The sequence below is a fragment of the Vicia villosa genome, unplaced genomic scaffold (genome assembly GCF_029867415.1).
Source record: "Vicia villosa cultivar HV-30 ecotype Madison, WI unplaced genomic scaffold, Vvil1.0 ctg.000144F_1_1_1, whole genome shotgun sequence".
Classification (NCBI taxonomy): domain Eukaryota; kingdom Viridiplantae; phylum Streptophyta; class Magnoliopsida; order Fabales; family Fabaceae; genus Vicia; species Vicia villosa.
This window is the reverse complement of record NW_026705036.1, coordinates 289597-317429: the sequence shown is the minus strand read 5'-3', so window position 1 is coordinate 317429 and position 27833 is coordinate 289597. Positions and strand designations below refer to the sequence as shown.

Genomic DNA, 27833 nt, shown 5'->3' with positions numbered 1-27833 from the left:
CCTTTCTAAACCAGTGAAAGGTAATTGATCTCGAATAGGTAATCCAATTAGCTCAGAGAACTCTTCCAAAGTGGGTACTAACTGGTAATCTGGAAAGGTAAAGCAATGATGTTCAGGGTCAAAGAACTGGAACAGGACTCGTATCATGTCTTCTTCAAATTTTGAGGTAACCAAATGGAGTAGGTGACCATGCCTTTCGGTGAATTGAACATTCCTGGGGAATTCTGATACTAAGTCTTTTAGTTCAGATGGTACCGTTGAGATGTTGATTCGGATGTAATCTCTGGTGGCGGGAGCCATTACCTGTAAAATAAACAAAGGTAAACTCTTTGATCCTTAAAGTGTTTAGTGTGAAAATGATATGCTTTATGATGCAAACATGTGGCACACAAAAACAAATCAAACAATAGCCTTAGGTTTAAAGGCCTGCACGGAGCTGATAGGTGATACCCTCCCCACTGAAGTTGAGTTGGTTAAAACCTGTCCTAGAATAGTATTCGGGTTCTATGATCCTTGGAGGTAACATCTCAATACGGCGCTCGAACGGCCGATCAAAATATTCCTGGAGGATAACTAACTTCGATCAATTTCAAAGCTAGCCACTTAATAGGCCACAAGTCAAGTTCAACTAAAAAGTTTCTAAGACAAATTAGTGTTTAATGACATTTCGGAAGCCTAATATACTCCTTGATCGTTTTCAAGGGATATCAGTATAAACCAAAGTATCGCACTAACGATGACTACCAGATCAACCGTATCGGTACATGCCGTACAGTTTCCTTGGTCTATTGTCATATACTTAAGGTATCTCGAGATTCGGGTTAGAATCTTTCACACAAGCAAAATACCCAAACAAACCTTTGAAAAATAGAGCAATTAAGTCAAACAATTGAAAACATCGAAGTGACCTATTCTCTTAAGGTAACCCCTTTTGAAAACATTTTGTTTTTTGAAAGTATTTGATTCCCCAGCAGAGTCGCCAATTCTGTGGACCTCCGTTTTCGGCCATACCTCTCGCGGATAGATACGTGAACTGACTCTTTTTATTGTTTCTGCTTTCGCTTTTTTTTTTTGAAAATTCAGAGAGTCGCCACCGACCTTTTATTTTATCCAATTAAGGAAAGGTTTATAAAAGACACAGAAAAAAGACCTTTAAGAAATTCTGGGTAAGGGGGTAGGTTATACAAAGGGAAGGTGTTAGCACCCTTTGTATCCATGGTTATCCATGGGCTCTTAATTTGCTTAGCTCACTTGTTTTCAATTGCTCTGAAATACTTGCATGTGATTTGAAATACCTTTGTAAATTGAATTTGTAATGATCCTTGTGCGGATGTATACAAAGTGTTTTTATCTTTCAAAAGATGTTTTTGGAAAAAGAACGTTAACTTCGTAATGATCCTTGTTTGGATGTATACAAAGTATTGTCTTTTTTGGAAAGTTTATTTTGAAAAACAATAGTGTATGAGAATTTTGTTTGTTTTGATTTGAGCAAGCAAATTAGGAGGTCTACCCTGAGTTGTAAGGTCTTTATCCTATTTCCTTTAAAAATCTATCCTTTCACCGGATATAAACAAAAGGTTCGATTTTGTACTCGAAACAGTAGAATTTGACTTTGATTTTGAAAAGAATGAGAAAGGGGTTACCTTAAGAGGTGCAAGTGTGATTGTGTTTGAATTCAGATATTTTATCTTTTGAAGTTAGTGATCTAACGGTTCAATTTTATCTCTGACATACACGCAGTTTATATGTGCTGGAATTTAAAAATGCGGAAATGTAAAATGCGGAAAGTAAATCTACGCTATTACATCGATTTGCAGGAAATGTAAACTATGCCTATTTACATGAATTTAGCAACCTATACATTTATCTAGGAATTTTAAATAGCAAGAAAATAAAGACATGTTTTTGGATTTTTTATGACTTATTTTAATTATGATTAATGCATGATTAATTATAATAAAATGAGGAAAAAGGATGAAGATAAAATTTAAACCTAAAATTTAAGTTCAAAATATGTTCAAAATGTTTGTTAATTAATTTAAAAAACAAAACTATTTTTTTTTTGAGTTTTTGAAATTGATTAGAAATTTATTAAGTTAATTAATATATAACTATACAAATAATTACACAAATAATTAAAACTTGAAGAGAAAATTATTCAAAATATGTACAAAAATTAGTTTATAATGTATAAACAATATTTAATATAAAGAACAATTTTTTTTTATGATTTTTTGATTGGTTGAAATAATTAAAAAGCAAATATATAAATATATACCAATTAATTATGCAAAATATTTAAATTATGAAGAAAAATAAAATATTTTTATATCAGAAAATAATATATTATTTTAGCAACCTAAAAATATTTTTTTTGTATTTTTTGGATTTTTAAAACTATTTTTAATTAATTTAACAAAGAAATTAAAATAAAATAGAAAATAAAAGGATAATAATCAGGTGTGATGGTTTATGAGGGAACATGGTGTGGTTGCGTGTTGTGATGCGTTGGATTGAAAATTTAATGAGATCTGATGGCTCAGATTTTGAGGCACATGGCATAATGATAGGACTTCACGCACTGAATCAGAGATTTTTTTAAAAAACGCGCGCGCTACATCCAATGAGGTGAAGACACCTCATCGTCTTCAACCTCCAGCCAGCATCTTTAACAGCGTTTTTGTAATAAAAGCGCTGTAATAGATACTTCCTAAACCTGCAAAATAGCGAATAGGGTCAAACGTGAAAATAAATTTGGCGCGACATGTGCCACTTGAGAGATTTATGTCTCAAGCATCTTGTTGTGAGTGGCCAACGCGTCTACTTTAGTCGCTAACTGTTTGATATGCTCATTAGTGTGCACGTTCTGGTTTATGAAATCCTTATTAGTCTGGGTTTGAGTGGCTATGAAATTTTCCATCATTATTTCTAAGTTAGACTTCCTAGGGACATTAGGAGTAGCGAATGGTGCCTTTTGGTATCCAGGTGGTACACTGGGTGCTTGACCAGGTGCATACAAAGCATTATTGTTCTTGTACAAGAAATTAGGGTGATTCTTCCATCCTGGGTTATACGTGTTTGAGTAGGGGTTTCCTTGAGCATAGTTTACTAGTTCAGGGGAAACTCCTGCCAAAAGATGGCAATCAAAAGCAGCATGTCCAGTCATTCCGCATATTTCGCAATTGGGGGAAACAGCAGCCACTGCGGCTACAGGTGCTATAGTGAGGTTTTCAATCTTCTGAGTTAGGGCATCGACTTTGGTGTTAACGTGGTTTAGGCTACTTATCTCGTACATCCCATTCTTCGTTGAAGATTTCTCTCCAGAAGTTTTCTCTGATTGAGCTCTCTCCCTTCCCCATTGATAATGGTTTTGATCCATGCTTTCGATAAGTGTGTAAGGATCAGCATATTCTTTATCCATCAGTACAACACCCGCGGCGGCGACAATTGTAAGTCTCGTATTGTAGAGGTGACCATTGTAGAAGGTATGGATGATTAACCATTGTTCTAAACCGTGATGCGGATAAAGTCTAAGTATGTCTTTGTATCTTTCCCACGCTTCGAATAAAGACTCGTTGTCTTTTTGTCTAAACCCATTGATCTGAGCTCTAAGCATGGCGGTCTTGCTAGGTGGAAAATAATGCACCAGGAAGACTTTCTTAAGTTCATTCCAGGTCGTGACAGAATTGGCGGGTAAAGACTGGAGCCAAGCTCTAGCTCTATCCCTCAATGAAAAAGGAAAAAGGCGCAGTCGGATAGCTTCCGAACTGACGCCATTTGCTTTTACAGTGTCTGCGTATTGCAAGAACACTAACAAATGAAGATTAGGATCTTCCGTCGCATTTCCAGAAAACTGGTTTTGTTGTACAGCTGACAACAATGATGGTTTTAGCTCGAAATTGTTTGCCTCAATAGCAGGAGCAGCAATGCTATTGTGAGGTTCATCTTGCGAAGGAATAGCGTAAGATTTGAGAGGACGCGGTTGTTCTCCCATGGTTGATTCTTCGACTGGTTCAGAAGTAGGAGTAGGAACAAGAGTGCGAGTACGTCGTAATCGACGTGATACAGTGATAGAACGCTCCAGTTCGGGAATTGGCAGCACTAAGTATTCACTTCGAGAGCGAGTACTTGGCATGCACAAAGGGAATTAGAAAAATTGTTGCCTTAGTCTCTACAACATAACAGTTAATTACGATTATCGACTAAATCAGTCCCCGGCAACAGCGCCAAAAACTTGATCGCGACAATGGGGTATGTCTATGATTATGACTGCAAGTGCACAGTCTATCGCGTAGTTTTAAAAGATATCGAATCCACAGGGACTAAGAATCGACCTAATGTAGTTAATGCTACTACGTAAATCTAAGGCTAATATTCAATTGATTATCAATCGGTACGGGGTTTGAAAAGAAATATGGTTTGAGAAGAAATATTATTAAATATAATTAAATTGAATCTAGAATAATAATATCGGTATGCAATGGTCGGACTTCGGGGATCTAGTAAGCCGTCGATGCGGATTGTAATTTAAAATCGCTTTTCTGTAGAAATCATTAGTTTAAAAACCCTCCTCTCACACTCTCGTGTTTATTTATTATGATTTCACTATTAAACCTAAGTGAGCGCTCTCGCTGTATCAATTAAAGTTCAAAGTGATTTTTGAAAACCAAAGAAAACTAATTACCCTTAAAGCGCTCTCGCTGTATTTAAGGTTAATGCCTAATTTCTAGGGTCCAGTTAAAATCTCAAACTCTCGTTTTTATTGATCCTAACTTTTATTTGTTTTTAACTCTCGTTACAAAACAGTTTAATTACGCGTTTAGAAATATCAGCCAGACAAATAAATTCAATTAATAAACTACATCGACAGTGTTACTTGATTCCCTCGGTTATGTGACCTTGCATACCGATAAAAATAAATTAGCCGGACATTGTTTTAATAAACGGAACAGGATAGATATAATAGATATAAAATGATCTGGACATAATTTGATAAATTAACATAAACCGTGAATAATAATAAATGCTAATAAATAAACCTGAATTAAATTGCAGACTGGAAAATCGTATCTTGCGGTACCGATTCTTGAATCCGGGACGAAAATAAATGCTGAAACTAAATCTACTCCTAAAACTAATATGAATTCTGAAGCTTGAAAGGAAAATTGAATTGCAATAGAGTTTCCGGTGTGGAAATCTATTGCAGAAAACGGTTTGGAAAATAAGAACAGGACTGAAAAATTGCAGAAGAAAGAATCTTGACGGCAGTAGGTAAAACTTCGTAACCCTTTCACTAATTCTTGAAGGGTTTATATAGAGCTCTCAATTCTTGAATTTCGTAGTTGTTCCTGGTCTTTCAGCAGAGAAAATGGAGGAAACAGAAAAACTGCGCTTCTTCTGGGCTTGAGTGTGTGACTTACGTCACACACATATTCAAGGGGGGTGCCGAACGGCTGGAAGGGGGGTGCGCCGACCGGCGTGTGGCATGGTGCGCCATCCGTCTGGGCTGCCTCAGTCTGGGGCGCCTCGGTCTGGGCCTTTGGCTTGCCTTGTTTTGTCGCTATTCGCACCTCCTCTCTTTCTTGCACCTTTTCTCACATGAGCCAATAATTATTCAATTACCTGAAACACAATGAAATACCGGCATAACACAAAATAATATAATAAAATCGAAATAAAATAGAATAATAATGCATGTAAATTAAGCTAAATATACGATACGTTTTTGCGTTATCAGAGATCTTATTTTTAGACTTGGGTATTCTATTCAGGACATAGCAAACAATCAATAAAATTTTCCCTCACCAATGAGGTGCAACACCAGAATTCATCATAATTGCGATAACAAGTTCACTAAGAGTTCTATTCTTTCTTTTTGCTTTACCATTCATTTAAGGAGAATATGTAGCAGTCTTTTCATGTACAATTCCATGTTTAATATAAAAATCATTGAAAACCCAGAATCGTATTCAGTCCCCCTATCACTACAAAGCTTTTAATCTTCTTATTAAATTGATTCTCAATTTCAGTTACATACATCTTAAACATGTCAAGCGCTTCACTTTTATTCTTCATTAATTATACATAAGTGTAATCAGAGCAATCGTCAATAAAAGTGATAAAGTAACATTTACTATATCTAGTTAAAGTTCCATCTAATTCACATATATCAGAGTGTATATGATATAGGGCACTACAAATAAAATGTCATATGCCACGGCCAGAAAACCGCGACTAGATGCAAAATAACCGTGGTTTTACGCTTTGGCCACGGTTTGGCGATGAAAACGTGACTGTGGGATATGCAGATGTGGCCTAAAGTTTAAGCCACAGTTTTCTTGTTTGGGCGACGTTTTCTTGTTTGGGCGACGTTTTATAGACATCTGTGGTTTGTATATGCCACGGTTTATCTTGCGTTTAAGTTCTGAGCAGTGGCCAGATTTTAAAACCATGATTCTTATTTAATGTATAGCATACGATTTAGTTGCCTAGGTCTAACCACAGTTTGTTTATGGCCACTAGTTAAAACCACGGCTAACTTAAAAACTTTCAATTTTTTAAACCACAGATTGTATACCATAATCAATTTTAATAAGCTTCATTCATAAATGAATTAAGTATATAAATTTTGAAGAGGAAAGCAATATAGTGAAGAATTTGTTTTAAAATAACTGATTATAATACACAGACGTCAAGGTCATAAAGGAGTTTCTCCATAAAACAACAATACGATATTCTCATATAATAAGTAGCAACAAATATAAACCGTAAAGAGAATATTCACAAAGTAGCTATTCAAAGGCACAAATATTCTTGTTAACTTAATAGAATCCCTTAATCTATTAGCTCCAGAAATGAGATCCATTCAACTTCAAGAAACAAACAAAAATAGAGCAAACATAATGCTTTACAAAATATAACTTTTCCTTAGTTTTCTTGAACAAAGATTCATTCTAAACAATTTAAAATTGTCCAAGAGAATGCATAAAGTTTTTCAATGGAAGCAAGTATGATATGAAAGAAACCATCTATCACCAGTCATCATAAGCTCCAACTTCAATAGCAGCCTTCTTAACAGCATCCATTCTAAGAATCAACGGCGCGCGCTTCGGTTCAAAGATCTTATCTGACGATAATGCCTTCCCTAACATGACAAGGATCATATCAATTAAGGTCTGCAACTTTTTGAACTAATTCTCCTTATAAGTGCAAAATTCCAACTAGCAAAGCCTAGTGATTAATATTATAATATGCTGCTAGTCATCAGCTAAAGGCTTGAAATTAAATTCAAATAAACCCAAGTGTTTCAAAAAAATACAAATTCATATCACTGGATCAGATACTAATATGTGTTAATAAGATTGATAAATTGAACCTTCTCGTGTTTGAAAATTACTCTCTGCATGAAGCTTATTTTCAGATATAGCAGACAAATCCAAGCGCCTGCATGCATCAGAGGGTAATGCAGTTGTGGCTCTTTGTTGCATTATACTAATTGACTGCATAACTAAAGGAGATTTCAGCCATTTGCTAGATCCAGTCTGGTTGTTCATCTGCTTGATTTCATGAAACCGTTTCAGTGATAGAATACAATCAACAATTTTTCCAGTAGATCCATTCTCTACACTCTCCTGAAAACAAATGACCAAAACACTAGATCAACCATGCTAATCTAAAACCAATACAAAAATCTTAAAAAGCAACTACATTTATTCAGGGTTTTAAAACAATGTCCATGACCTAACACACTTGTTCAACCATGCTAATCTAAAACCAAAACGAAAAAGCTTAAAAAGCAACTAGAATTATTCAGGATTCTTAAAACAATGTCTATGACCGAACACACTTGTTCAACCATGCTAATCTTAAACCTAAACAAAAGGTTTAAAAAGCAACTAGAATTATTCAGGGTTCTTAAAATATTGGCCATGACCTAACGCACTTGTTCAACCATGCTAATCTAAAACCAAAACAAAAAGCTTAAAAAGCAACTAGATTTATTCAGGGCTTTTAAAACAATGTTCATGACCTAAGCCGTGATAGTAATAATGTCTCTATGACCACAATGCAACCTCCATTGAGGCCGCATTACCACATTTGACTGTGATTTCTACTACAGGAAGAACAATAAAGCAGCTGTCATTTCAATATGCACTAGATTTATCATTTCATCATGCACTAGATTTATTTAACTACAATGTTTGCACACACATTCGGAAAACATGGCATGTGGCACATATAACTAACATACCTTTTCAAGATCATAAGCCTCAAAAGCTGGAAGCTTTAATTCTCTGGAAGCATTAATAAAGTTGCGAATATTTTCAAAATACTGATAGGCAGGCAAAGGCTGAGAATCCCAGGCAAGTGATTGCATTGGTACTTGAGTATCCACTATCTAACAAAATTAACATCACAATATGAAGTGTCGTATTCAAACAGTCAAATTTCTCAATCAGAACATTCTATTTAACCAAAATATGCAATTAATCATTCTATATAATGCCATTGGATTGCAATACCTTCGGTACTGCTCCTAGATGAATCTTGTTAATAGCCTTGCAAAGAATTAGACCATTTCTCAAGCAAGAAACAAGTTCCCTCTCTGAGGGTTGCTTAGATATTCCAAGAGGACCAACTTGACTTTCTAGCCACTGCGTCGCCTCATAACGCCTCAAAGCTGCACAATTTGAATCAACATTGTTACATCAACATAATCAAAACCAAAAGATATATCGTAATAACGCAACAGATTGATTTATGGAAAACATTCAAAATTAACCTGCTTCTCCAGCTTTTCTTGAAGACATATTGAAATCATGAACTCCACTTATGGAGGAATTCTCCATCATGATCATCAACCATAAAAAATCAACAACAATAGGAGTAAAAGGACTAAACCTAAAATCTTTAATCTAAAGAAATTATCACAAAAAAGCGCAATTTGACATTTTCTCCTTATAATAGATTTGTGTTTATCTTCAGCGAGAATGGCATTGTTCAACTGAATATCAATTCTGAAAACCAAATTCAAAATCAAAAGCATGAGATCTGATCCATTTCATCTTTTTGTAACTCAAATCAACAACACAATAAAACAAATAAACAATCGGATAGAAAGAGAGGTGTGAGTGGGGTACTTTTTCAGGAAATATTTGTCGACGACAGCGGAAATGTCGAGAAGGGGGTTACCTATACCGAGGAGAACACCTTCCAACTCCATTGGTGAATGATGGATGCAAAAAAAACAGAGAAGAGAAAAAGGAGAGGCGAGAGGTGTTGTTGAATGAATGATAATAGTTTTGGAGTGAAGCTTGGAAATAAAGCATTTATCAGGCTCTCGGTACCTTATCTAAGAGGCCATAAAACAAATTTCCAACTATAAGGTTGGTCCTGTTGTGTTTTCACCAGTATATAACACCATAAACATGTTTACAACTAAACACAATCTGAAAGGCAATAAGATAAAGAAAACCATACCTATAATGTTATTACTCCTAAAAAAAAATCTCTCTCCATTTTTTATATATTCAAGTTGACAAAAAAACAATGAAACCATCAAATTTCGGAAAGAATTAAATTGAAAATGGGAAGAAATTAGGTTACAAAATTGCTAATGAACAAAAGTTAGGGGAAAGAGGGAATTGCCTAATGGAGTGACGTTACATTAATTCTGAGAGAGAAACGGGAGGGTTTTTTGCGTTCGACATAGAAGAGTTATTAACCTTAAAAGTTTTTGTTCTGGGCATGATTGGTTTTCTCATGAAGAGGGTTACTGTGGTTTCTCCGTTTGTTGGGGTTATAAGAACACGATGGTTTCACCGAACGAGGGTTAAGGTGTACAAGGCATGGTGGTTTTCTGAGGGAGAGGAAATTTGAAATCGACAATGCTAGGGTTTCTTCTAGGCAATGACGGCTTTCTCATTGAGACGGGGATTAGTATTTGAGAGGGAAAATTAGGTTTAGAATGAGGCACCTTATTGTATTTACATTTTCAACTAGAATATAACCCGCGCGATGCGCGGTTTGCTTATAATATATTATTATCATTGTATATAAAATTTTAAACTTCATCAAAATTTTAAAATTATTGTTATGTTTATGGAGTGTTTTTTAAATAATTTTATTTGAGTAATTGTTATAGGTAGTTTTTTAGATACATATTTTAAAAAAAAGTTCAATATTAAGAATAATATAAAGGATCAATTGATTGTGTTTATAAGATTTTTTTTCTAATGAGTTTATTTGATTAATTATTGTATATGAGTTTATTATAATAGTTAAGAATATGTTGAATTTGAAAGAGTAATAAATTAGATAGATATATTAGTAAATAATATAGGAATTATAATAAGTTCTATCAATTAGTTTGTATCTTAAAAGTTTAATGATTTTTGCATAATTTTTTTTAATGATTTTAATGAACGAAGAATATATAAAACAACATTTGATTGGTTGTCATTTAAACGGTTAAAATTTCTATTAATAATTAGTAAAAAAGTATAATTTCAAAAATTCTAATAGTCATCAATTATAGGTTTAGGATAATTGAGATCGATTTTTTTAAAATTAGAATTTGGTACTAACTGCAAAGTTAAAATTTTTATTGATAGATAATGTCTTTAATTTGGGAAAATGGAGTTTTAATTTTTTTAAGAGTTACAATTTGGATTCATAAATAGTGAAAAATATATTTTAATATTTTTAATAGGTCATTGATGGTTGAACAGGAATGTAGAAATAAAAAACAAAACTTCAAAATGATTAAAATGAAAATTAAATATCATCAATATGCACCGATTATAGTGTAAGAATCTTGATTGTTAAAAGTAGTTTCTTTAAGCTAATAAAATATTTTTTTATAAAGAATAACAACATCAATTATTCCATGTTTCTTCTAAACAACAAAAATATTGTGAAGTTGAGATGAAGGAAATTTAATGGAAATTAAATATTGTTGGTATGGTTATATTCGAAAAATCATAAGTGGAAAAACAAAATTAAACAAAAAATAATAATCTAAGTCGTATGGTTATATTTGGACGAAAACATGTATAGTTTTAGAAATTTGACGATCTAAATGATTACAAAAATTATATATTTCAATATTCATTCTAAGGTTGTTATGCGTAGAAGTAGAGGCCGATAAATTACTTCCAAATTGGAACAGGTAAATTTATATGCATATTTATTACAATAAAAATATACAACATATATCAAAATAATTTTAACATAAGCATATGTATTACACAACATATATCAAAATAATTTTAACATAAGCATATGTATTACGGTTTTTAAAATTTAGATGCTCCAAATGATTGCAAGAGATGTATATTTCAATCTTCATTCTAAAATTGTTATTGTTAGGAGCTTGACCCGAGTAGACTCTCATTCAAATTGCAAAACCTGCAAAATAATAATGAATAAAGAATAACAACATCAATTATTCCATGTTTATTCTAAACAACAAAAATATTGTGAAGTTGAGATGAAGGAAATTTAATGGAAATTAAATATTGTTGGTATGGTTATATTCGAAAAATCACAAGTGGAAAAAGAAAATTAAACAAAAAATAATAATCTAAGTGGTATGGTTATATTTGGACGAAAACATGTATAGTTTTAGAAATTTGACGATCTTAATGATTGCAAAAATTATATATTTCAATATTCATTCTAAGGTTGTTATGCGTAGAAGTAGAGGCCGATAAATTACTTCCAAATTGGAACTGGTAAATTTATATGCATATTTATTACAATAAAAATATACCGCATATATCAAAATAATTTTAACATAAGCATATGTATTACGATTTTAAAAATTTAGATGCTTCAAATGATTGCAAGAGATGTATATTTCAATCTTCATTCTAAAATTGTTATTGTTAGGAGCTTGACCCGAGTAGACTCTCATTCAAATTGCAAAACCTGCAAAATAATAATGAAAAATTATATATTACACATATGACTATGAAATGAATTTGAATATGATCAAAATAATATTTATGAAATAAATTTGAATATGGCCAAAATAATTGAATAAAATTTATACAGAAAAATATGGACATGAAATATATTTGAATAGATGTAAAAAAGATGAACCTTTCCAGAGCTTTTGGATTAGATAAAGATAGAAAAATAAATTTTCTTTTTGAAATGGGGTAGAATAACTCACTCATTCATCTCATTCTTTTTCAGATTATGCATCTATTTCTAAAATATACGTGTGAGGAAGAAAGTGAGTGGGCATTTATATATTTAAGAAAGAAAGTGAGACAAATTGATCAATTTTAAAATAATAAATAGATATTATAAATTAACCGTTTCATAGAACTCTCCATTTTCTAAACATTAATTTTACAATAATTAAGAAGATAATGCAATTAAAAAATTGTAACTGATTTTGTTTCAAAAATAAGTTATAACTAAAAATAATATAATAATGATGACATTAAAAACAAAACAAAAAATTAAATGAAATTATTTTTATTAAAAATCTTAAATATTTCTTTTAACTCTTTTATCATGTGACGTTCAGGAAGTTAATAGTCCAATAATATATTTATTATGTAACTTCCCTGAATTAAAGTTGTTGAAGAGTATTATAAATGAATTTATATCAAGTATATTTTAATTATAATGTAATATCTTATGACCTAACATTTTTAATCAAAATTAAAAAGATTTAATAGTGGTAGTTGACATATGTGATTTTTCTCTATAAATTATAAAATTGAAAATATTTCACTAAATGAATTTATATTATAATAAATTATGAATTAAATTTTTAATAAAAATACTAAATTATGAATTATATTTATTAAATCTTTAAAAATTTCTAATAACTCACATATTATGTAACGTTCACAAAATTAATAGGCTACTAATAGTTTTGTTATGTAACTTGCATGATTAATCATATTATTAATTAAATTTTATATTTAAATTAAATATAGCACATTTTAAAAAATTTCTATAAATAATTTAAATTAATGAAATATTACATAGTTTAACAAACTCAAAAAATATGATTGTAAATTTTAATAAAAATCTTGTACTGATAATATAACATATTGTGATAAAAAAATTATTCAATAAAAAAATTTAAACTATCATATCAATTAATTTTTAGTTCCCTTTTTAAATTAATCATGAAAATTTTATTGATCATAACAATTTTATTGATCATGAAAATGAAAGTTTTTTTAAATTTGTATTTTTATATATTTTTATTATTGTAGTGTATACAATTTTAATGGTAACAAAAATGAAAATTATTGAAAATATAATTATAAAATTTAAGAGTTAAAGTTTAAAAAATGAAAAGATATATTATTTGGTTTAGGTGATATTTTTTAATAATAATTAAATCAGTTTAATTTGAAAAGCTATGAGAGAATGACACGTCATCTGAAAAGCTATGAGAGAATGACACATCATCCTAAAGTTAGGGTTTTGTCTAGGGTTGCTATCATGACAACCTTACATTTATATTAAGTAGATATTAAGTAGATAGATAGATATATTATTATTATTATTATTATTATTATTATTATTATTATTATTATTATTATTATTATTTATAATTATGGTGGTCGGTTATTATATTATTATTTTATTATTAGTATTATTATTATAGTTGTTATTATTATTTTACTATTATTATTAGTTAGATATATTATTTTATTATTATTAATAGTGATGGTTTAATATTAATATATTATTATTATTAATAGTGATGGTTTAATGTTATTATATTATTATTAATATTATTATTATTTATTTTAATATTATTATTAATTGTGGTATTGAATTGGAGTTGTTGTGAAGAATTAAAATAAAAGTGATAAAAATTCTAAATTTTAATAGGATGCCACATAAGCATTGGGATTCTAATATGATGCCATGTAAGAATTAGGGTTAGGGTTGTGTCCTAGGTTGTCATCATGACAACCTTGGATTTATATTAAGTACATGTTTTTTCTTTTTTAATCTAAAAAAATTAGAAAAGAATATAATTAACGAGAGGGAATCTAAAAAGAAGAGAGAAATTCTGACGGGGTCTTTTTTTTGGCTTGGGCCACAGTTTGAAGTGAAAATTATAATACCGCGGTTTTTATTTGCGGCTTAAAATATCTACAGTTCGTTAACCGTGGACAATGAAGAAAATGCCACACTTTCACACTCTGGATTTAATATTTTAAAACATATGTCTACGATTTGAAGACCCTGGCTAAAGCTTGCATGTGGCCACAGTTTTTGAGTTGTGGAAAAATTTAGCGTGGCCGTAGGCCAAAAATGTTGTAATGGGGGATCAGATTCTTTAATAATTGATTTATGCGAAGTCTTAGTTATTTTAGCTTGACTACAATATTCACATTTATTTGTGTCAATAATATTTAATGTAGGGATTAAGCCTAAGTCGCTTGCATTAGAAATAACTCGCTTATTAACGTGACAAAGTCGAAAAAAAATCCAAATAACCATATTTAATAATTTATTTACACAAAAAACCATGTTTTCGGCAAAATTACGCATATGACCAGGTTTCAGAGGTGGTCTCCACATAGGAGCCACCTCAGGTGGCGCCAACCCCCAATTTCTCCTAACCTATGCGCCACCCAGGGTGGCATCAATGTACATTTTTTCAATTTTAGCCACCTAGGGTGGCGCCTATGCACACTTCCCTTTTTTTTTTTAAATGTTTATATACTATTTTTTTTAATTTTTTTTATTTATTAATAAAATTGTTTTTAACATAAATAAATAAATTTTATTTTGTTTTTTTTATTTATTAATAAAATTGTTTTTATTTTAAAGTATTAAAAATATATATATATTAAATTGCAGCAGATAAAATCAGTGAATCGGCTAACTCGAGCGTCCACGGAAAAGAGTAGTTCATTCATTAATTAAAAGGTACATAGAAAATAACCAACAGAAAAAGATAAAGTAAAACATCTAAGAAATCACCACGGTTAAAACAATGTCATTAGGTCCATGCATCATTTGAATGACATCAATGTCGTATTCCACGTTGTCCCAGAAAGTTATCGTTGCTCCCGTCACATCATCAGCCCTTGTTTTAAGCCTCTTGATGCTTCTTATCTGTTCGCCGGCCTCGTACTCCCCCTCTAAAAATCTCAGGAGAGTCCTCTTGAGTTGCTCGACGGAAGAGATATTCCAAAACATAACCGGCATGGAAGGTTTGACAGCGGAGAATATGACATGTCCGTTCCTTCTGCGATACTCCGGTTCAGGTTCGGCACGCCATGTTGATCTCAGGGGCGGCAACTCTGTTGTCCGGTGACATCCATCTGGCCTAATGGTTGTCCGGCGAGGCATGGTTGTGTTTGTGTGATTGTTTGGTATTTGGAGTTTGTGTATCTGTGTGTAAACTCAACCATAGGAGCCCCTAATTTATAATAGTAGTGGGTAGAAAAAAGTAATGATGTTGCGTACTGTTTACAAGCACGCCTAACATGTATGATAAATGCAGACACGCTGATCAATGACTGACTTGATGGGACTAGACGAAAGCATGCGTATTTGACTGTCCAAAATAAAGAGTGGCAGTATGGTCCATGAGGACAAACACACAACGAGACAAAGACATAACTAGTTGATTTAATAAAGGATAATACAAATACATAACCAATAGAAATAGAAATAGAAATAGAAATAGAAATACAAATACAAATACAAATACAAATACAAATACAAATACAAATACAAATACAAATACAAATACTAATACAAATACAAATACTAATACAAAATACAAATGACATACAACTAATTGTTGGTGGAATTTGATCCACGGTTAGGACAGGTATTTTTATTGTGCCCGACTTCACGACATATGCTACACTTTCGTACCATTTTCTCATGATCCATCTCGGTTGTGATCCGGGTGCTGTTCGGACGACCTCTTTTCTTTCTCCGCATGTTATCATTATGCCAAACCACGTCCCCTTCATACGCAGGCCAATAATCCTCCTTTGCCATCACTTGAAATGAGTTGTTGTACACCCCGAGCAAGGTATCCGCCTTGTAAATGGGAGATAAAAGTGCTAACGGATCTTGATGCGCATACGAACATGTTGCAATTACATGAGAGCATGGCATCCGAAAGGCTTGAAACTTTCCACAATCGCACCAACCTTCATCTATAAGAACCCTGTATTGTTGTCTCGGAAGGCCCTCGTTATGGTCAATCTTTTCTTTAACACTGAAGGTCCGGTTGAATCGATCGAAAGATGTCACAATGTGGCTGTTGGCTTTGGCAGATTGCTCTTTCATGAATTTGACGCATGTTTCGCTCCATAATTGTCCGAATTCTATAACTGCATTCCAACGCTCACCTCTTCTTGCGAAAAGAGAAGCCATCCTATAGTATGTTGCTTCCACCAAGGCAGTAATCGGAAGGTGTCTGATGCCCTTAAACACCCCGTTCATATACTCCACAAGATTCGTAGTCATGTGCCCTCATCGCTTCCCGTTGTCGTATGATCTGGTCCATTTCTCTCTAGCAAGATTGTCTACCCATCTGCCTGCATCTGGATTTGCCGCTACAATTTCATGTCGATAATATTGGAACGTCGGTTGAGTCAACGCATATCCGGCATTGACAAGAGTCTTCCGAAGAGCCCTGTCCTTTATCTCCCGCATGAAATTTTGTGCGATGTGTCGAATACAGTAAACATGCGTTGATGTAGGGTTTTGCCATCCGTTTGCTGGATTGTTGTACGCACTCTCGATGGCAGCATGTCTGTCTGAAATCAAGCAAAGTCCAGGTTGGGGGGCAACGTGTGTCCGAAGATTTCTGAGAAAGAAACCCCAACCTTCAGCAGTTTCTCCTTCCACAAGAGCGAAAGCAACAGGAAATATGTTACTATTTCCGTCTTGAGCCACAGCCATTAACATGGTGCCTTTATATTTTCCGTACAACCAAGTTCCATCTATTTGAAGAATTGGTTTGCAATATGAAAATCCTTGTACACATGGGCGGAAAGCCCAGAAGAGCCTGTGGAATATCACATTTCCTTGAAGTGATGTTCCGTCTGGAGATTGCGCCGGAAGGGTCTCTAAAATAGTAACAGTTCCAGGAGCATAAATTTGAAGCGCATATAAGAAATGTGGGAGTCGTTTATACGAATCCTCCCAATTTCCATACACAACTTCGATCGCCTTGGTCTTTGCCAACCACGCCTTTCTATAAGACGGAGTGTAGTTGTACGTTGCAACGATATGAGAGATTATCGTTTTCACCTTTAACGATGGATCTTTTTCAACTAGAGGCAAGATTTCTTGACAAATGATGTCATAACTGAGCTTACGGTGATCTTGTGAAACATTTGTGTTAACACATGTGTGATCTTGGGAAATATATCCTATAACCCATGAGTCACTTCTCTTCCTGTATGATGCATGCAACCTGAATCCACAATCAGTGTTTCTACAGTAAATTTTGTACCTTTCGACATTGGCGCGATCAACTCTAAAATCAACATTGTTTGCCATATGAAATCTTTTTATGGCCATGATACATGCCTCCTTAGAACAAAATCTGTCTCCTACTTTTAACCGTTGATCTGTTTGGGTGTATGGATCATAGAAAATATCAGTCGATGGTTCGTCATCCCCATCAAAATTCAGGTTCCTCATGTGCACTGGAGGCATATGCACTTGATCTCGTGGTACAACAACTTCCGGTTCATCTTCACTTTCCTCGTTTACCAGGTTATCAACTTCTATTTCCGGTGCTTCTTCTTCTTCATCTACAACGTCGACCTCTGCTTGCTCGTCTCCAAGTGCATCAATGACTTGTGACTCAACCATTTGTGTGGGTTGAACTTCTGGTAGAGTAACATACAGTTCTATGCATTCGTAACCAGAATACTCATGATTGGCAAACATATTCTGCATGTCTTCATCGTCTTTGATCTCAACTTGGATAAACTTGACTGGGTTGTCTCCACGAAGAAATCGATATTGGTAAAAAATCTGGGATACACCACCCATTGCAAGCTTCGTCTCTAATCTCCCTTTGAAGTAACTGAAATTTTCTTTTCTGCTTAAACAAAATCGTTTAACCTCAGTGTTTCTAAATAGAAAACCAACTTCTTCGTTGTCATAGGTCTCGCCAAAAACATGAGCGTTGATAATGTATTGTGGAGGGGCCATTGTTGAGTGGGTAGAGAGTTTTATTTCAGATGTGTAATCAGATGTGTAATGTGTTGTGTTATTTTAAAAGTTATAGGCTTCCTTTATGTAGACGAACATTGAGTGATGACAATTATGAAGGCGAATACTATACAATCACATGCGTACTGAGTTGATTTGATGAATAAATGACACTGCTGCACACCAGACTGTTTCACAATTGATTTGAGGTATGCATGACACTGCTGAGCTGCTGCACAGTCGACTTGACCAGACACAGCCATACTGTACAATCACATGCGAATAAAGTTGACGGAAAATGAATGCCTGAGTTGATTTGAGGTGTGCTTGACACTGGTGAACTACAGTTTTGCCGACTTGACCAGACACAACCATACTGAGCAGTGTACACTGTACAATCACATGCGAAGACTGTATGCTAATTATTTTCGGTGACACAGAACTAGAAAAAACCCTAAACCCTAAAAATAAAAAAAAATAACATAGAAAACCCTAACCAAACCCTAACCCTAAATTTTCAACAAAAAAAAATAACAGAAGCATGTAGGCGCCACCTGGGGTGGCGCATTAGAGTAACTTTTCCCAGCATGGCGCCACCTGGGGTGGCGCATTAGTGAAATTTCTTTTTTTTTTTTTTGTTTGCCCTAATTTTGTCTAGTGGTCCCCACTGCCAAAACCCTAATCTGATCCGCCAGCATGTGATCTACCTGCATCGAAATACTGTATGCATGCATGCCTAGACAATTCAGCACCGAACACGGGATGCAGGCCTAGTCTATTCTGCCAGAAACAATTAATGCATGCATGCTTAGACAAAGTCAGCACAAAACACGGGAATGCATGGTCATTTCAACACAGAATGCATGTGAACCCATCTTTATCACTTTGATATCTGTATCACATGCATGCTCACCACTTGGCCCTCATGCACTTAACATCAGCAACCACCAACCCTCTATAAATACTCTCATAGACTTGCTTTCTTTTCACCAACATATATTCTTCTTCTTCAAAAAACCACTTTGCATTTTCAAATCCGCAGAAAACTTAAAGAGTTATTGAAAATGGCTCAACAACAACTTCTTACCATGGGTGAAACACACAGAGGAACTAGAGCGAATTTGGCAACCTATGTAAGTTTATACTTATTTATTTCTAAACATCTATGCGTATATGATATCCAGTTTAATCGATTTATTTGTGGTTCTTAGGCTGTTGACCGATTCCGTACACGTTCTCACGCTTATGTTGAACCCGACGAGAGGATTATTCCGAATCTCCAAGCATGTGGCTTCGGACATATCATAAAAGTCAGCAACAACACCATAGACAGAAAATTCATCCTTGCCTTACAAGAGCGATGGAGGCCTGAAACCCACACATTTCATCTTCCAATAGGTGAGTGTACTGTTACTCTAGAGGATGTTTATATGTTACTTGGTCTGCCCATTGATGGCAAGGCTGTTAATGGATCTGTTCAACATGCTAATTCAATGTGTGTGAGAGTGTTGGGAAGAGATCTAGTTGAGCCTACTCAAGGTTCAAGAGGCCAGGGTATCAGTCTGGCCTCCCTTAGAGCTTACTATGATGAACTCTTCTTTATGGACAACTCTACCGAGGAGCATGTTTGGTTAATGACTAAGGTCTATATAATGCTGATGTTTGGTAAACTTTTATTCCCGGAGTCGACAGGTAACACTGTCAACTTTTTCTATTTAAGTAAATTTGATAGTATTAGCAAGATTAGGAAATATAGTCGGGGGTCCGCCGTTTTGGCGATGTTATACCAGTCTCTTTATAAGAACGCGGTTGCCGAGAAGTGCACCTTCTATGGATTAGCGTTCCTCCTACAAGTATGGGGTTGGTGGAGAATGCCGACGCTATCCCCTGCAGGCAGGAACAACTACACGTTCCCTTATGCAACAAGATACGTCTTTTTCTCTTTTTCAACGCTATTCCTTGAACACTAACTCTCTTTTACATAAAAATCTGAAATAACATTTTTGCTCTTTTTTCTTAGGTTCTGTGGTCCTAAATTGGATTACAGTAAGAATCCGAGGGGGAGTGTTGTTTTGTATCGGGACCTAATTGATCACCTCCGAGCTGAAGATGTATTACCCCTAAACTTTTATATGATCATATAGATGTATTACAATTCATCATGTTTTTTAATAATATGTTATTTTTTCTCCTACGCAGTTTAATTGGAGACCATACTTGTTGCTGGACCATGAGCCAAACGAGAGTGACCGGGAAGTTTGGACTGCAGTAGTACCGATAATAAGGTTCAACATCGTGGAGATGCACCAATCTGACCGTGTGAGACTGCAGTTTGGCATGCATCAACCGATCCCGGATCCCCCCACTGATTTGGGTCGCTGGCATATTAAAAGAGTTAACAATCAATGGGACCACACAGATTATCGTACATTCGCACCTGAATTTTGTGAGATGTGGAAGCAGCGTCGCAGCCGTCTGCTACAATTCCCTGTTGCCCAACTCCCCATGTTTCCAACCGCGGGATACCTTGCTTGGTATAGAACAGTCACAACCCCCGATATGTATGTGTCCGACCCCTACTACCTACACGACCCCCGCCAACAACAATACACACAACAACCACCCCAACAACGCCAACAACGCCGACAACGCCAAACATCCGAACAACCTGACCATGAGGAATATCAAACAACACCAACAACGCCCTACCAAAGTCAACCCATCCAACAACAATCATGGGGCTTCACCCAACAACTCCGTGACGCCGACCCCTCCACTAGGCTACCCGTCCAACAACAATCGTGGGGCTTCACCCAACAACACTACGACGCCGGCCCCTCCTCCTCCACTAGGCAACCCATCCAGCAACAATCATGGGCCTTCACCCAACAACACGGCGACGCCGGCCCCTCCAGCTACAATAGGCAACCCAGCCCCGACATGGGTCTAAATGACAATTACGACCCAAACGAGCAAATGACCACTCAATCGTCACAGTACCAACAACATGGATACCCCACACCCCAATTTCCACAACACCAACAATATGGGTACACCACACCCCAACAAACAATGCCATTTTTTCAAGGTCAATCAAGCGCTGGGTTTTACCGACCATGTGACGCAACTCCACCGCCAAGACAAATCTTTGAGGGCATGGGGACCCGACTATTTGACAGCAACATACAAGAATACATGTCCAACGAGCGCATGGAGGGGCTAATACGAGGCCCACCTACCCAGACACAGCAAGAACAACCAAGGAATAGGGGGGCGTGGAGAAGTGGGTCGTCGAGATCCTTCCAATCGGATTCGAACAGTTCCAGATTGCGGAACTGGCGGTCGGAGGGGTCATGGTCCTGGTCGGGGGGGTCGTGGTCCGAGGGGTCATGAATAGCATAATATCCATGTTTTAAAAATATTCACTTTTTTTTCGTATTTGTGATGTTTGTCCCGTACTTTCCGTATTTGTAATGTTGTTTTTGCATTTCTCGTATTTGTACTGTTTCTTCCCTAAATATATTATTAAACACTACGTGTCTAATTATTTATTTAATTGTTTTTTTTCATTATGTTATAATAATTTTAAATAAATCAAAAACAAAATATAATTAATATATTTAATATATAATTATAATATATAGAAAAAAAACAAAACAAAAATTAAAAACAAAAATTAAAAAAAAATAGTAAAGAAACAACAAAAAAAAGCAAAAATAAAAAATAAAAAAAGGGAAAGCACCTAGGCGCCACCCTAGGTGGCTTAAAAGAGGAAAATATACATTGATGCCACCCTGGGTGGCGCATATGTTATGGATAAATGGGGGTTGGCGCCACCTGAGGTGGCTCCTATGTGGAGACCACCTCTGAAACCTGGTCATATGCGTAATTTTGCCGAAAACATGGTTTTTGGTGTAATTTATTTATTAAACATGGTTATTTGGATTTTTTTTTCGACAAAGTCTAGCATGCCAAATATTAAAATCACACAAAGAGTAAACGGAAGAAGAAATTTTATTCAAATCAACATTCAACGTAAACATGCCATCAACGGCGTACCCTTTCCCAACAAAAATACCATTCTTAGTGATGGTGTACAAATCTTCCCTTATAGTTTGACTAAATCCTTCCTTATTCAAAAGAAAACTAGAAACAAGATTCTTCCTAATTTTAGGAACGTGCACGACGTCCCTTAAGATCAAAGTCTTTCCTGAGGTAAATTTCAGCTCAATATCTCCAATTCCAGCAACATTAGTGGTGTGAGCATCTCCCAATAACATTTTCTTATCTTCAGCATTAATGTATGTCTTGAACATAGCACGATCATAGCAGACAAGACGAGAGGCGCCAGTGTGTATCCACCAACCATGTTGACTTAAGTGATCATAGCAACAAATGGCTCATCAGTCAAGTTAACCTGAGCATTTGAGCCAGCGACAGGTTTAGGCCTGCTCTAACATTTTTTTGCCATATGACTCGGTTTCCCATAATTGTAGCAGGTGAAAACTAGAGCGTCATTTCTTTAAGGTGGTGGTTGCTGCCTAGAAAATGGAGTAGATGGGGCCCTTGAGGGATTCCCATTCTTAATTTGGTTCACAGCATTGCGATTATGATTCTTTAATGGTTTACCAATAGGCTTCAGAACCGCACCGAATCTATTTTTGTTGTTAGAAACAACTAAGACTTCATCTTTCTGATTTTTTCTCCGAGTTTCCTCTTCAATTCGGAGGTGAGTAATCAGACTCTCGATTGATTCAGTACATACGAGTTTTGGGAGGCGACTGTGTTGCTGCCGCCGAGGATACCTACAACTCCACTGTGGCCCAGCCTAAGCTGAAGAATCCTGGGGTGGAGTTGGTGACCGAGGGCACCGGGCCATATCATTGTGTGAAAGGCGACCAAATTGTCTCTCCAGATTTTGGGGACGGGCCAGCGACCCAGGAGACCAAGGGGATCCAGATGGACGAAGGTGTATGAAGTTTTATTATGTTAAGTTTTTGGCCTGCGTGCCATTTGTTATTTTGTTGTGATGTTCTGGGGGGTATGCCCTCCGCTTTTTACTTGTAATGATATTACCGGCTCGGTCTCTATGGCCGCAGTCGGGCATATTTCTCGGGTTGTCTGCTCGATTTAATTTGAATGTACTTTATTTTTAACGCTCTCGTTTGCTGTGCTCGTTTCTCGAAGTTTGTGCGCACGTGTTTTGACTCCTTGGGCGGCGTGTCGCTGGTTCCCAAGGATTTTTCCATTTAATGTCTTGTTCGTTTCCCAAGTGCCTTTGCTCCCTCTTCTTTCCTTTAAAAGGAGGTCCCATGGGCCTCTTCTTCTTCATTTTTACACAGGGATGGGTGGCGCAAAGGGGAAGAAGGTTTCCATGGTCTCATGCTCTCGTGGAGTCGAGGAGGTGAAGAAGAAGAATAAGGAGGTCTCTGCTGGGTCTGCTGGGCCGGACGCGCAGCCTCAGTCTTCAGGTGTGAGGGTCGTGACTAATGTTGACAGCTCTGAGACGGAATGGGATAAAGACTGGTATCAATACCTTCATTCAGAGGAGTTCGCGCGCCGGGAAAAATGATGTGTTTTGCTTTTGTTTGCATGTATTTTGTAATTTCTCGTGAACAATGAATAAAGTACCGCTGTTGTAGTCTTTTCTTTGTTTGTATTTTATTAGTCAGTGATTTTGCTCGAATATAATGTATTGATCGCCAAGTGTGTGGAACTATGGTCGATGGTCGGGGACAAGTGCCTGGCGAAGGTGAGTCTCAGGCCCCATTGTGTTGGATTCTGAGTCTCAGGGCGTGAACAGTCCCCTCACGAGCGGGGCGCTCTGCCATCGTGGTACTTGCATACGACAGGGATGCTCGGTATTCGTGCCCCCCCTGAAGGACAAGGAGTCTGCTCGATTAAGGGAGCAGGCTTCTGTCGTTTTGTCTCATTACGCGGTGCTCGGCATGAACCGTGCCACACCTGTGTATCGAGCATTTTTGGCTTTTTAGCTGTAGTATTGCTTGAGCTTTTCAGCGTTCCAAGGTCGAGCAAGGTCCTTTCCTTGTAGTTTTTCTAGATAGTAGGCTCCGTTTTCTGTCTTTGCTCGGACGCGATAGGGGCCTTCCTAGTTTGCGGCCAACTTGCCCTTACGAGAATCTTTGTGGTTTCTTTTAAGGACTAGACTGCCTACTTCGAATTCTCGTTTGATGACTTTTGCGTCATGTCTCAGCAATTTTTTGTTTGAGCGAAGCTTCTCGCAACGCAATTCCTGTTCGGATTTCTTCGACCAGGTCGAGTTCTTGTCGGATGGCCTCGAGGTTGGCTTCTTCCTCGAGGGGTTCCTCGACTCGTCTAGTGGGCACGTGCACCTCGACGGGGATTACGGCCTCTGTTCCGTACGTAGGCTGAAAGGGGATTTACCCAGTGGTAGAGTGCGGGGTGGTTCGGTAGACCCAGAGGACGTTGTGTAGCTCCTCGACCCATCCTCTTTTGATTTCGTCCAACCTCCTTTTGAGGCCTCTTAGTATTACTCTGTTGGCGGCCTCGGCCTGGCCGTTTGTCTGGGGGTGTTCGACCGATGCGAAAAGCTGCTTCGTTCCTAACTTTGAGACAAACTCTTGGAAGCGCTTGTCAGTGAACTGTGTGCCATTGTCCGTGATAATGGCCAGTGGTACTCCGAATTGGGCGAGGATGTTCCTTTTATAGAATCGCAATATGTTCATGGATGTGATTTTGGCTAGTGGCTCGGCCTCGATCCATTTAGTGAAGTAGTTGACGACGACTATGAGGTATTTGTTTTGGTTGCTTCCTATCACGAATAGTCCGAGGAGGTCCATGCCCCACCACGTGAAGGGCCAGGGAGATGATAAGCATTTTAGTTCGCTTGGGGGTGCGAGGTGCATGTCCCCGAAGCGTTGGCATTTGTCGCATTTTTTTCCGTACTCTTTCGCATTGTGTTGCATGGTGGGCCAGTAATATCCTGCCTGGAGTGCTTTCCTGGCGAGGGATCTTCCTCCCAAGTGTTGGGAGTTGATTCCTTCGTGTATTTCTCGAAGTACGTGAGGGGCCATGCCTTTGTTGACGCACTTTAGGAGGGGAATGGAGAAGCCTCGTCGGTATAGGTGTTTTTCGACTATGACGTACGAACAAGCTCTTCTCTGATGACTAAAGCCTCTTTGGGGTCGTTGGGCAGGAGATCGTGTGTCAGATAGTTGTACACGGGGGTCATCCAGCAGGACGCATCTCCGATCGTGCTCACTTGTGTTAACCTGGTCGGAAGTTCAGTACCGGGTTTGGGTAATATCTCTTGGATCACAGATTTATTACCTCCCTTTTTCCTTTTGCTGGCCAGTTTTGATAGAACATTTGCCCGAGAATTATGTTCCCTTGGGACGTGTCTTACCTTGGCGCTTATGAATCGGGCCATCCTTCGCGTACGAGGTTCAGGTATTCAGCGAGGGCCTCGCTCTTGACCTGGTATTCCCCCGAGATGTGGGATGCCACCATTTGGGAATCGGTGAATACCTCGATTTCCTCGGCTTCTATATCGTTAGCGAGGCGTAGCCCAGCGAGCAGTGCCTTATATTCGGCTTGATTGTTGGAGGTCGGAAACGATAGGGAGAGCGACACTTCTATTTGGGTTCCCTCTCTGTTTTCTAAGATGATACCTGCTCCACTTTCGAATGGGCTCGACGCCCCGTCCACATATAAGGTTCATCGTCAGGCGTTATAGGTCGTTGTCTCGGGGAAGGCCATTTCGGCTACGAAGTTTGCCAGAACCTGTGCTTTAAGGGCTTTCCTTCCTTCGTATTTTATGTCGAACTCCGCGAGTTCTAATAACCAGCGGAGCATTCTTCCGGCCATGTCGGGTCGTACGAGTAGTTGCTTTATGGGTTGCTCAGTTCGTACGATTATGGTGTGCGCTAGGAAGTAGTGTCTTAGCCTCCTGGCTGCGGTGACCAGCGCGAGTCCGACTTTCTCGATCTGCTGGTACCTGACCTCGGGGCCCTAGAGTGCTTTGCTCGTGAAGTAAATGGGTCTTTGGCACTTTGGGGTTTCTCGGATGAGGGCGGCGCTGACTGCCTCAGCGGCGACGGCGAGGTAGAGGTAGAGGGTCTATCCGTTCTCGGGCCTCGAGAGGACGGGCGGGCACGACAGAGCTTGCTTGAGATAGGAGAGGGCGCGTTCGCACTCATTCGTCCATTCGAGGGCGGTTTCCTTACGCAAGAGTTTGAAGAGGGGGAGGGCATGCTGAGCGGATTCGGCTACAAATCTGGATAGCGACGTGAGCATGCCGTTCAGAGATTGGATAGATTTCTTTGAGTTCGGAGTGGGGAAATCCGAGAAAGCTCTGCATTTGTCTAGATTTGCCTCGATTCCTCTTTCTGTTAAGTAGAAACCGAGGAATTTGCCCGCTCGGACTCCGAAAGTGCATTTCTCGGGATTAAACCTCATCTTGCATTTTCGGGCTTGCTCGAAGAATTTTTTTAGATGGCCGGCATGATTGGTTTCCTCTTGGGATTTGACGATCATATCTTCCATATATACTTCGAGCATATCGCCTATTTCCGCCTGGAATACTTTGTTCATCATGCGTTGGTATGTTGCTCCAGCATTTTTTAGGCCGAAGGGCATTACATTATAGTAATAGTTGTCGGATTCAATCATGAAGGCCGTATATTTTTTGTCTGTGTTGGACATGGGTATTTGGTTATACCCTGAATATGCGTCCATAAACGATAGCAATTTAAAACCTGCAAAATTATCGACTAGTTTATATATGTTAGGCAGAGGATAAGCATCTTTTGGGCAAGCCCTATTAAGATCGGTATAGTCAATGCACATGCGCCATTTTCCATTGATTTTTTAACAAGTACAAAGTTGGAGAGCCAACTAGTATACTTGGCTTCCGATATGAATTTGGCCTCTAAGAGGTCCTTTACAACTAGTTCGGTCGCGGCCGTTTTCTCCGGTGACTGCTTCCTTCTCCTCTGGGCGACGGCTTTGCAGGTAGGGTCGATCGTCAGGTGGTGACATGCCACTTCTGGGTTGAGGCCGGGCATCTCCGCTGCGCTCCAGGCGAATAGGTCGGGATTTTCTCGGAGGCAGGCTTTGAGTTGTTTTCTGGCCAGCTCGGTGAGGTCTGTTCCGATTTTGACTCCTTTGGTCAAATCATCCCCGAGGGTTATCAGCTCGAAGTCTCCGTCAGGAATCGATCGGAGACCTTCCTCTGATGTTTTTGATTCTTCTTTCCCTTCAGACTCTTTGTGGAAACGGCTGTCTAGGTCGATAGTGTCGATGTGCGGCATCAATTTGTTAGGCTCGGAGACCGTGCTGGTCGCTGCTTTGTCTCGAGCGGCTGCCTTTATTGAACTGAGGCCCTTGGCGGAGGCCTCGAAGCATCTCCTGGCCGCTTTGATGTCTCCGTGGAGCGTGGCAACCTGTCCTTTAGCTGTGTAATACTTATGTTTGAGATGTACGGTCGATGGGACAGCGATTAGCTCGGCTACAGTCGGGCGTCCCAAGATGCATTGGTAGATCGAGGGGCAATCGATGACCAGGAACTGGACTTTGATGTCCCTCGCGGTTTCTGCCGATCCAATCGAGACAATGAGTTCGACGAATCCCCATGGTTTCGTCGTTGTGCCATTGAATCCCTG

The 27833-nt window shown here is 37.4% G+C and overlaps 3 protein-coding genes and 1 non-coding gene across 8 annotated transcripts; 2 read left to right on the top strand and 2 right to left on the bottom strand.

Moving 5' to 3' along the window:
• The first annotated feature begins 3509 nt into the window (after positions 1 to 3509).
• Positions 3510 to 3616, top strand: LOC131624619 (small nucleolar RNA R71). Its single transcript, XR_009290631.1, has one exon. It is a non-coding gene; the product is annotated as a small nucleolar RNA R71 (small nucleolar RNA).
• Positions 3617 to 6810: 3194 nt separating this feature from the next.
• LOC131624617 (kinesin-like protein KIN-14A) lies at positions 6811 to 9984 on the bottom strand. 5 transcript variants are annotated; one of them, XM_058895560.1, is made up of 6 exons: positions 9726 to 9984; positions 8783 to 9017; positions 8523 to 8680; positions 8252 to 8398; positions 7376 to 7631; positions 6811 to 7144 (listed from the first exon to the last, which is right to left on the bottom strand). In XM_058895560.1, exons 2-6 carry the CDS (start codon positions 8856 to 8858, stop codon positions 7032 to 7034), a joined length of 750 nt encoding a protein of 249 aa, XP_058751543.1. In that variant the 5' UTR covers positions 8859 to 9017; positions 9726 to 9984; the 3' UTR covers positions 6811 to 7031. The 5 variants fall into 5 exon arrangements, with proteins under 5 accessions (XP_058751543.1, XP_058751542.1, XP_058751545.1 ...); XM_058895559.1 differs by having other exon boundaries at positions 8783 to 9984; XM_058895562.1 differs by having other exon boundaries at positions 6811 to 7139; positions 8783 to 9984.
• A 1411-nt stretch (positions 9985 to 11395) lies between these two features.
• Positions 11396 to 18189, bottom strand: LOC131624603 (uncharacterized). The gene is made up of 2 exons (XM_058895540.1): positions 16848 to 18189; positions 11396 to 11409 (listed from the first exon to the last, which is right to left on the bottom strand). The coding sequence occupies exons 1-2, from the start codon at positions 18187 to 18189 to the stop codon at positions 11396 to 11398; spliced, it is 1356 nt and encodes a 451-aa protein (XP_058751523.1).
• Positions 18190 to 19277: 1088 nt separating this feature from the next.
• Positions 19278 to 23761, top strand: LOC131624602 (serine/threonine-protein phosphatase 7 long form homolog). Its single transcript, XM_058895539.1, has 5 exons — positions 19278 to 19322; positions 19401 to 20098; positions 20210 to 20300; positions 20389 to 20750; positions 23494 to 23761. The coding sequence occupies exons 1-5, from the start codon at positions 19278 to 19280 to the stop codon at positions 23759 to 23761; spliced, it is 1464 nt and encodes a 487-aa protein (XP_058751522.1).
• Positions 23762 to 27833: the final 4072 nt, after the last annotated feature.